Source organism: Myotis davidii, unplaced genomic scaffold, assembly GCF_000327345.1.
Source record: "Myotis davidii unplaced genomic scaffold, ASM32734v1 scaffold118, whole genome shotgun sequence".
NCBI lineage: Eukaryota > Metazoa > Chordata > Mammalia > Chiroptera > Vespertilionidae > Myotis > Myotis davidii.
The window spans coordinates 979,223-990,426 of record NW_006290441.1 but is presented as its reverse complement, the minus strand read 5'-3'; the positions used below and the strand labels follow the sequence as shown (position 1 = coordinate 990,426).

At 50.1% G+C, this 11,204-nt stretch overlaps 1 protein-coding gene across 2 annotated transcripts in view; it reads right to left on the bottom strand.

Moving 5' to 3' along the window:
- Positions 1 to 11,204, bottom strand: part of GALNT18 (polypeptide N-acetylgalactosaminyltransferase 18) — a 305,682-nt gene that overhangs the window by 132,974 nt on the left and 161,504 nt on the right. For both annotated transcript variants that reach the window (XM_006763460.2, XM_015563712.1), the window contains exon 3: positions 8,124 to 8,290. In XM_006763460.2, the coding sequence (XP_006763523.1) occupies positions 8,124 to 8,290 (167 nt within the window). The remainder of the gene's footprint in view (positions 1 to 8,123; positions 8,291 to 11,204) is intronic.

Below are 11,204 nucleotides of genomic sequence, written 5' to 3'. Positions count from 1 at the left end.
CTTTTAAGGAAGGAGTTGGCCAGGCCTGTATGGAGAGCCAGGGCCAAGCTTAGGGGATGAGGGATCTCTGAGCAGGGCTCCATCCCAGCAGGGAACTGAGGGTTGGTGGGGAACGGACACAGAAGCCCAAGAGTAGGACCAACTCAGAGAAGGTTGAGGAAAGTGGGGTTTGGAGGACCGCAGATGCAGGACACACCGCAGGCTGCAGCAGCTCTGTCAGGCCAGGTGCCCACTGGCAAAGGGAGGATGCTGGGCGACAAGCACATGGCACCTCGATGCGCATCCTAGAGAGGCATCCCCTCTGGGACCCTCAGTTAGAAAAATGCACATCTGAGACAGACTCATCGCAGTATGCATGGTTTAGCAAATGGAGATCATGGGCTATTTTATCCATCCCATCCCTCTCCCCCTGCCCCGCCCTCCCCCCCCCCCAACACACACATGTGCTCCTTGTCTGGGTGCCCTGGTGAAAGGCACAACCTGCAGAACCCTATGAGGTTTGCTCAGAAGCTGACACAATGGAATCTGCCAGAGATATTTATCTGATTCCCTTAGTCACAGGCTGGGCCCAGCCCTAGGGTCAGGGCTTGAGTCGGCAGGGAGGGTAGGCATCTGCCACCAGAAGCAAGCAGGAGCTCAAGAGCCACACAGACCATTTCCTCGGGAGAGTGCTGGACAACACCGAGGACATCAATGTGTGCCCGTGGCCAAGAAATACCCCCGGGCTGGTGATGGATGATGAATTGGGCAGGTAGAGGCAGCCGTGGGCAGAAGGAGTGAAGGTGAGAGTCTCCAGAACTCCTGCAGAGTTCAGTCCTGGCTGCCTCCTCTCCAGGTTGCTGCGTGCCCACTCCCAGTCTTGTGGGTGGGCCACTCTAGTCACACAGGTCAAAGGAATAGAGATGGGTGGTGACAAAAAGCCTTCAGCGGAGAGAGCTGACAGCCCATGTGCCTGGCTGTATAAATACCTCCAAGCTGCCTGAGGCTTGGCTGTAATTAGATTAGCTATATGGGCTTCTTTGAGCTCCATAAAGCACAATACTGTCTGACCATTTTTTTCCTCTGCGTTTTTTATTTTTGCAATTATTCCAGCTGCATGCAAAGCTGTTGGTATTTTTACAGCCCGGAATGCGTATCTCTCGTGTAGGACAGCATCTTTGAAACATTAAACAATGATTAGGCAGGCTCTGGGCCAAGGGAGGATGGGGGCTTTGCGGAGGCTTGGGGGAGGGGGCCCAGCAGCTGGCGGCAATCTGGGAGCTCTGATTCTATTTCGTCACTACACTGTGATTTTCATACCAACAATTAAAACTAACAATGATTCACAGTTGTGCAATTACTTGTCATTCATCGGGATGGTGAGGGTGGCTCCAGGTAGTGGTGGGAGAGGCTGAGCCACTGTCGGTGGGGACTTGCATGCATACCACCTCTCATACTGCACACACAGCCCAGTGCTATGGAATGGATGTGTGTGCCCTCAAATTCGTAGGGTGTTTGGAGATGGGGCCTTTGGGAAGTAATTAGGGTTAATCGAGGTCATTCGGATAGACCCCCATGATGGGATTAGTGCCCTTATCCATAGAGAAAGAGACACTAGAGATCGCTCTCTCCACACCCACACACTGAGGGAAGGCCATGTGAGGACACACAGAGAAGGCAGCTGTCTGTAAGCCAGGAGGCAGGCTCTCCGCAGACACTGAATCTGCTGGCACCTTGATCTTGGACTTCCCAGCCTCCGGAACCTGAGAAGTAAACGTCTGTTGCTTCAGCCATCCAGTCTATGGTATTTTGTTATAGCAGCCCAAATAGACTAAGACACACTGTTTACACATGCTCACAGCACATACATGCACACTCACAGGTTCATTCATATTCACTCTCACAGCCTTGTTCAGATGCACACATGCAAACACATGTACACATATGTGCGTGCACATGAAAACATATGTGTACACACATAGGCATATCAACTTCTCTCTATTTCAAAGGAAACAGGAAGCCGCCCCCTCTCACAAGGTGACCTAGAGCATGGCTGCCAACTCTTCAATTTCCTCTCTACCCCAACACGAGCCAAGAAGCTCACTGGGAAATGTCTCTCCTTGTTCGACCCGGCAAAGCTCCAGCTGAGGAAACAGCACACACTTCTCTTAAGTTCCTTCTTGGCTTTCTTCTTCACTGGCCCTGCTGCCCAACAATTCTCTCTCCAGGGTGATGGGGGAAAGAGAATGAGGACGACATTCAAGTAAGTCTTTTGGCGTCAGGGAGCCATGGTGTACCTGAGCAACCTTGTTTCATAGTCCAGCGTGTAGGCTCTGAAGCCAGCCAATCTAGGTTCAAATCCCGCTTATGTGTGACTTTGGACACGTTCCTAACCGCTGTGCCTGCTTCCTTGTTATAAAAATGACACTGATCATCATTCTTACCATTGTCACAGAGCACCAGTTAATTTCTATAAAGTACTTAGAATAGTCTCTGGCACATACTAAGCGCTCACTGCGTGGGACTCTGGAGCACTGGGAGTCACGCTGGTCCGAGGCCCAGGTCTGGAGAAGTGGGGGTCAAACTACAACCCTGGGCAGAAGAACCCTACCAGGCAGTGGTTTAGCCAGGGGCCTGGAAGCCAGCCTGGGGACCCCCTCTGGCCATACCTACCTGCTGCCCTGCCCTGAAGTAGATCAGGTCCCGTACCTAAGAGGGTATGGGGGCAGCTAACCCACAATGGGACTCCAGGACACAGGCCCACCTTGTTAATGTGTGTGTGGATCACATTGGCCCTGATTTGCCCTCACCAAGAAGCAATGGTGTGGCTGGCTATCGGGGACGTCCACCAAGGACTGAGCTTATGTCCACACATCCCCCAGGCTTCTGGAAGTGTGGTGAGTAGCAAAAACGGGTTCCAGGGCCGGAGGACCTGAGTTTGAGTTCCTATACCATCACATCCTGCTATTTATGTGACCCTGAGCCCTGGTCACTTTTAAAAAATTTTAAACAATTTTTATTGTTTTTACCTCTCTGAGACTTAGCTTCTTCGTCTGTGATATACAGATGATAATCATGTCTACTTCCCTGTTCTCTTGTCAACAAAATTTGTTTAGTGACTACTCTGTGCTGGGCACTGGGCTAGTTGGAGGGACACTGAGATGCCCAGCACGGTGTCCCTCTCACACTGGTCAGCTTGGCTAGTCTGTATTAAATAGCTCGCTGTAATTTAGTGAGTAAATAAACAGCTCGAACACGGTGTGGGAGGAAGCTAGGGCATGTGTGTGCACTCCCTGATCCAGCCGGTTGGGGCATAGTGCGCAGTGATGGAAGGCTTCCTGGAAGCAGTGGCACCTGAGTGGAGCCTGAGGTTGGAGCTGGGCAAAGGGAGTAGGTGTGTGTGTGTGTGTGTGTGTGTGTGTGTGTGTGTGTGTGTGTGTGTGTGTGTGTGGAGGGGGGAGGCGTGATGAGAGGCAGCCATTCCTAGGAAAGGATATCGATAGGCCAGGAGAGAGACCACTCAACACCAGCCTCAGGTGTGTGAGGGGTGGGTGGAAACTGGCCATTCCCTTATTGCAAAGCAGCAGAAGGGTTCAAACATTAAGCTGGTTTAGGTTGGGCAAGTCACTGCCAACGAGGAGCAGATCAAAATCTCCAGGAGATGGGATTCTTAAAAGAGTATTTGATATTGCCATTGTTTTGATGTACTTTTAGTTACAAAATTCAGATTCGGCCTTTGACAGGCCCTCAAAGTAGCATGAGAGAACTGTGTATGATTTTTAAGTTTACCAAATAAGGACAAGAGTTTAAAGAGGAAACAGAGAAACTGAGTACAAAGGAAAAAAATTTTTTGAAGCGGGAGTGGCCAGATTGGGAGAAGTGGTGACTCTGGACAGCTGATGAAGGAGCCTGCCAGGACTCATTTCACTGAGCACCTGCTCTGAGCGATGTACTGGAACACCTGTGTCACATGAGTGAGTTCACAAGGGAAGGGGGGGGGCGCGGTGGCTTAGCCATGTGCCAATGTACTTGGCAACAATTATATGGCCAGCAAAGACCTGTTGAGGAATTGAACACATGGATGAATGAATGAACAAGTAAATGCGTGCCCAGATGCACAGGCAGAGACGACTCTATCAGCTGAAAATCCTGGTGCTTCCTCCCTCTGGAGGTCTGTAAAGGTTGAATCACTCAGCCCCAGCTGAAGTCGTTAGCCCATTGGGAGTCACTGCAAAACACAGTAATTAAAACCAGGAGGCTCTCGTGGGCTCCCCCATGTCCTTGAGATAACAAGGAAGAGGAGCCAGGGAGGGGAAGCACTGCCTCCGGGTTGCAGGGAGGACACGGCAAGGCCCCCCCTGCAGCGAATGCCTGCAGAGGTTAGGCGAGATCGAAGGCGGAGGCCCAGGGTTGGCCGCTGAACTCGTGCATAGGTCCTCCCTGTTTGGGGTAACAGCAAGAGAAGCTTCCCCTCCTGCTCTGCATTCCACCTGCCATTCACGCCTTCTCCCTGGGATGAGCAGGGAGGTGCCAGGACCCCACTGCAGGAAGAAACACTCCACCGCAGTGCCCGCTGCTTGAGGCTAGCGCTGGGGGAGCTTGGGTGCCTGCTGTCCAGGCTCAGCTGCAGTACAGATGGAGGACAACAATGAGACCATCCCACGGCATCGGAAAGCTCTGGGAAGCTTATTAAAATGCAGATGCCTAGCAATTGCCCCAGACCTACAGAATCAAGACCCATTCATTCTTTCCATTGATCAATATTTATTGAACACCTACAAGTACCAGGTACTATTCTCGGTGCTAGAGAGACAGCAATGGACAAAACAAATCTCCCTGTCTTCATGGAACTTACATACTAGTGGAGAGAAAATGTCCAAATAAATAAAGGAAGTAATCAAGTGAGTACAGAAGGTCAGGTGGTGATTGGTGCGCTAAAGGAAAACAAGCAAGGAAGGGTGAGGAGTAACAGAGGCAAGGGCTCCCATTTTAAACAGGGCGGCAAGGTGGCATTTGATCAAAGGCCTGAAGAGGCAAAGGAACAAGATGTGCAGATATCAAGGGGCAAGAGCATTCCAGGTGGTGAGAACAGCAAGTGCAAATGTCCTGGGGTAGCAAAGTGGCTGATCTGAATCTCCGTATTTTTAGTGGAGCTCAAACACGAAAGCCTGAGATCACTTTAGCATACTGTCAGCATCTTATACAGGAGTCAGTCCCTGAAAGAGTGAAGCTCGTTTAGGAAACTGCTTAAAAAGCAAGAGAACAGGAACTCAGACTCCTACACAAGGACCATGTGCAGAACCTTCAGCCCTGGGTTTCTGAGAGAGAGCTAAAGGTCCAATGGGCTTGGATGAATAAAGCAGTAATCAACTGCCCCTTCCCTGTGTTTATGGGAACACAGCCTACCCCCAAAGCAAGGTGCCTGCAGAAGAGGGTACAAGGCACCAGAACACACAGAACCTGTGACAAACGCCTGGGAAGGAAGGCTTAGCAAGGGATTCATTCTGAAAGCTCCGTACTCCTGCTTCACTTACAGTTTTAAACACCCACATCCCTTCCATCCTGCGTTATCTCATTCAAGCTTCCGAACAATCCCCGAGGTAGGAATTATACATCCGAATTTTATAGATAAGGAAAATGGGGTTCACAGAGGTTAAGAACTCACAGCTAGGAAGAAGCTGCAAAGAGCTGGAACCGAAAAGCTGGCCTAATGACAAATTCTCTGATCTTCCCCCCAGAAAAGAGAGAAAGGCACGGCTGCCTCTAAGCAGAGGCTCCATGCCAGCTAGTATTGTTGTTAATGTTGCTATTTTTATTATTGTCATTTAACTCACTCTTGGAACCACGCAGCTCATATGGCACTTTCACTCCCATTCCCTCAGTTTATCCTCAGTGACTATGGGATGGACAGGGCAGGGCAGGACCTGATGTCCCCACATGGCACATAAAACAAAAAGCAGCCCAACCAGTGTGGCTCAGTGGTTGAGTATTGACCTATGAACTATGGTTTAATTCCTGGTTGGGGCACATGCCTGGGTTGCAGGCTCGATCCCCAGTTGGGGGTATTCAGGTAGCAGCCAAACAATGATTCTCTCTCATCATTGATGTCTGTCTCTCTCTCCCTCTCCCTTCCTCTTTCTGAAAACAATACAGATATATTAAAAACAAAACAAAACAAAACAAAACAAAACAAAAAAACAAGCAAAAGACCAGGAAGTGGTAGACCTGAGACTGGAAACCGAGTCCTGTTATGTTTCATCCTTATTTTACATTTATTTGCATGACTCCCTGATGTCAGGGGTTAGGTCTGGTCCATCATTCCCTCATGCCCTTGGCCCAACCAGGCACTCTATAAATGCTTGTGAACTGAGCACAGAGGCCTGATGTGAGATAAATGGCAGTCCTGTGCTGAGTGAGATGGTGCCAAGAGAAGCAGGCCCAAATGGAGCCTGCCCAGGACATGGTCACAGCTGCCCTCACACAGGTCAGGCAGGACCGGTGCAAAGGATCCTTCAGTTCTCTGCTAAGTAAGGCCAGAGACGGCTCACTTCCTCCAGCAGCCAGTCTCAAGTGTCCCTCCTCTTCTCTTGAGAGCTTAGCTCAGGCTGCTCCCAGGGAACCCCTTTACTGGTCCCTCCTGTCCTATTCCCCAATGGGCTCTCCAGGTGGCACCAGACCCCTTCCCACCATGCCCTCCACCCATGCAGAGTCCTGCAAACCAGAGGGTGCTATTGCTCTACCAGCCTCAGCCACCGTTGCCACACTCCTCATTGCCTCCAGCTGTCTCCCTATTCACCCATCTGATCCTCCCAAAGGGCAGAAAGATGAGCCCTTTCTTTCCCGAGGCAACCCTGGTTTCTGTGCCCAGGATCCATTCTCCTCCCTCCTCACAGGCCCTGCTCCATCCCTTGGCCTCAAGGGACTCAGGTACCTCCATCTTTGGCCAAGGGCCACAGGCACCTGCTCCTCAAACCCATCAAATCACCAGGGCTAAGGGATGGCCACCTGGACTTCTTAAAAGTTCTCCAAGCAATTCTAACCTGCAGTCAGGGTCTCGAGAACAACTTATCTTTCAAACAAGGGAAATACACCCAATACAATACAATACAATACAATACGATACAATACAATACGATACAATACAATACAATACAATACAATACCATACACCTGAGCAGCACAGATCAGACTATAATAGAAAATAGCATACTTCACCCATTATAAGGGTAACTATTGTTTCTTAAAAGTTTTCTTTCAATAGCATGTGCATACAATTGGGTGTGAGTAGGCATGTTATTCTGGGTCATGATATAAATATATTTTTGCTGTAGATTGTGGTTAATTTTTTTAAATTGTTTTTTAATTAAATGTCTGTCTGTATGTGTGTGTATGTAAAACTTTGCTTCAATTCCTGTCTTAGCTCCTGATTCCCTTTCACAGTTAAAATCCCTGACAGAAAAGTCCACCTCCATGCCTGCTCTTCACCCTCACCTGGCTTCTACAGCTGCATGCCAAGTCTTAAAGCTTCTTGCTGAGGTTTGCATGCTCGGCACCTTCCGAACCCACTGGCCTCTTCCCAGACTCTGTGTCCTTCCACCTGTCTGTCGGTTCATTCAAACAGATGACTCTCATTCCTGAAATTCTCTGTCTGTGGAATATGTGACCTCCAGTTTCTCCTGCTGGGCCTTCCCTGTGTCTCAGCCCTCTTCCTCCTGACTCCTTCATGTCTTACACTCAGCATTCTCTCAACTTCTATTTGCTGGTCTTCTCTCTTCTCTTCGCCAACCCTCTCCTCCCAGTCAATGACTTCAATTACTCTGTGTACACAGCTCCAATTCCACGTCCACCGTGGATGTGGTCGGGGTAGAGGTCAGGGCTATTGATCTCATTACACCAGAATGTTGGAGGGAAGAGAGGAAGGTTGGTAAGACGGAGCGTGGGGACCAGGCCTCAGTGGGATGCAAAGAGGGCACACCTTACGGAGTGCACCTTCCAGAGCACTGACCACCATGAATCTCTCATCACGGAGACAACGTCCCAGAGCAGGAGCCGCCACAGAGAGCCTTGAGAAAATGAGAACCCCGCATAGAGGCTGACCCCTCTGCTCAAGGGTCAGCCGCAGAGCAGGGAGCTCGAACACTCACCGTTGCTGCTGTTGTCGTCCACCAGGATGATCTCCTTGAGCAGGTGCGAAGGCGTGCGTTCCATGGCCGAGTGGATGGAGCGCAGAAGCACCGAGAGGGCTTCATTGACAAAGATGAACACGATGCTGACCTCGGGCAGGCTGGCAGGGAATGAGAGGTTGCGGCACCTGGAAAGAAGGAGAACCAGGACCTTACACCTTTCAGGGAATCCTCGGGGGCGCCCCAGGTGCTGGTCCACCCTATGTCATGGCTCCAGCTTTCCTGGAGGGCTCCGGAGTCCTGATTCTCCACAGGCCTCTTTGATACAGTGAAGCCAAGCCCCACGTGTGCAGCAGACCAGCTCACACCATTAAAACTGTTTGCCCCACAACAGGATCTGAATGTGTCAATGACTAGCCCAGCTGAATGGCTGTGCCCTTAGCACCTAGTGCAAAGCCTGGACCCAGTAGGTGGTCACTGAGTGTTTACTGGAAGAATGACTGAACATTTCTAAAACCAACGGGAGAGAAAATACAACCAAAGGAAAGTCTCAGTGTTTCCAAAATGGCAGCCAGTGCCTAGGTGAGGCCAGACCTCAGATGCTCTGCCTCAGGAGGGAACCATGTCTCCTCTCAGGGCCTTCTGCTGCCAGAATCCACCCTGGCTCCTCCAGCAGGCATACTGCCTGGGCCCCCCTGCCCTTCCTTCATCACAGGGGTCCAGCCTTCAGAACCAGGTTGAAGTTAGAGTCTCAACGTGAATGAAGGAGGGATGGAAGGACAAGTCCAGTCTCATTTCACAGATGAGGACACTTCGGCCCAGAGCGGCTGAGTCCCCGCCAGGAGTTAGTTGCCAAGAGAGAATATCTACACTGGGCTTCTGATATCTACACTGGGGTTCCTTCTTGAAGATGAAATAATTGTGGGAAAGATTGCCCTTTCCCCCTTGCTTCACTGAAACCCTGAAACCATTTGGAGATCTTTTACCCAAAGGACATGAGGCAAATTCATGAAAGTCTGCATCCCATTCCCCGTGGGAAGAGGAACACGCAACCCTGAAATCAGACGCCATAAAGAGGCCAAACAACCAGAAGTGTCATGGTTGGCAGACATGTCCAGTTCCTTCCCTGCAAGCATTGCCTTAGTGGGCAGGGAACCACCGCTGGTGCCCTTCTCTGGCTGAAACTAAACGCTGCCGTTCCAGAGGCACTGAGATCCCATCTTCGGCGGTTGAATGGCAGCCCTGTCCCAGGCCCTGGGCTCAGACAGGAGGCTGCCCACTCCCACCACCAACCACTGAGGGCTCCATGGTCAGGGCTGGTGACCGGGTTACATTGCTCCCAGGTGGAGGCACAGCCAGGTTAGAGCACGGACTAATGAGCATAATAGCGCAGGGCTCCTGCTCGTCAGTAATTAACGTGCTGCAGGATAGGCATGGGCCTGCTCTTCCTTAATGAGGAAGTCTGTGGGATAACCAGCGAGGAGCAATTCGGAGAAATCACCGTGGGGGCCCCGCCTGCTGAAGAGGAGGAGATTAATAAACTAAAATCGCCGTCTCTATGGTTACCAGAAATTTACAGAAACTTCTCCCATTCTATTTCAAGCTTTCCTTCTCTCTCACCATAAAGGGGTGGAGGAAGGTAAAGAGTGGAGCCTTTTCCCAAATCTGCTTCATACTTACAATTTTCATAAAACCCTCAGGTTAACAGGTTGGTGTCAAATTTGTTCATTGTTACATTTAATGGAATTAATGTGGACTGAGCTTCTTACACTTTGTCCGGGGAAACAGGTAAACACAGAGGCAAACAAATGACCCAGATTCGTATAAGTGTGGAGATGGAAAGTAACACAGGGTAGGAGGTCAGCGTGATGCCCTGGCCACTGTTCTAGAAGAAGGAGTCAGAGATGGGCTCTGTGGGGAGGAGAGATTTGATCAGAAACTTAAATGTCACTCAAGGTGAGTCCTTCAAAGGCCCAGTGGGACAAGGGAACGTGCTGTGACTGGAGTCCAGGCCAGGAAGCAAAGCAGCTCCTTTAACCTCGGTGAAGGGACAAAGGAGAGGGGGAGGTGCAGGGAGGGACTAGGGAAGGAGGGAGACTGGAGTGACTCCTTACGCTCATCACACCCTTTTTAAACATTTTTATTGTTGTGAATACGATTTCTATGATAGCAATTAAAAGGTTTGTGGTTAACAGCCAAGCAATTCTTCTTGCTTGTGCTTATTTATGACTGTGGAGGCCAGCAGCTGGCCTTTCCGTCGGCGTGGAAACTGAACTAAGCATTAACACACAGCCCACTTGCAAATTGCATTTTAAAAATACCATGTACGGTTAAACCACTCCCGCGTGACCTTTATTTTTCTTCTCTGAAAGTGTGATTGGTGAACAGCTCCCAGTAAGGCCAGTATATTGGGCCTGGCTCACTGTCCTCCCCGCGAACTCCACCAGCATGAGGACTGAGACCCTACGTCTGCTTGCCCTTCCGCGGAGGTTTCCCCTGAGTTCTGAGACCTCGAGGGCCAGAGCTCCAGGTGCTCCCAGGTGTTTTCCTGAGTTAGCAGGTAACTGCCTTCCCCTGCTTTCTTCCCTTCTTAATTCTCAACATAACTACTCCGCGTCCTGCTTCCCAGGAGACCATGGTGGATTTCTCCCAGCAATGGCCCTGCGGGTCCTGGTGGTTTGAGCCCCAGCGCCTTTGAGGGGGCTCCTGATGGCCTTTCTCCAAGCAGAATGGGAATGTTGTATCCATTTCGCAAGTGAAAGTCTGCTGATCACTATTTTCATATGAAAGTCTCTTTCGAACATAAGGTGTGTGTGTTTTTTATATGACAAACCTTTGAACATAACAGACACCTAGTCTAGTGCATCACTTCTCTGTTTACCATCTGTCTCCCTCTACTGTAAGGACCCTCCCTGAGAGCAAGGAGTTTACTTTGCACTGTGTTCCCTTTAAACTTAAACCAGGGGCTGGCACATGGTAAGTTTCTGGAATTGAACAACACTAACAGGTTTGTTTATTTGTAGAAGGCCTACATTTTACACGCAGGCTACTGATCTTAGCATGTTCCTTCTTCTTACAAACCTTCTCCTGCAGGAGTCACCA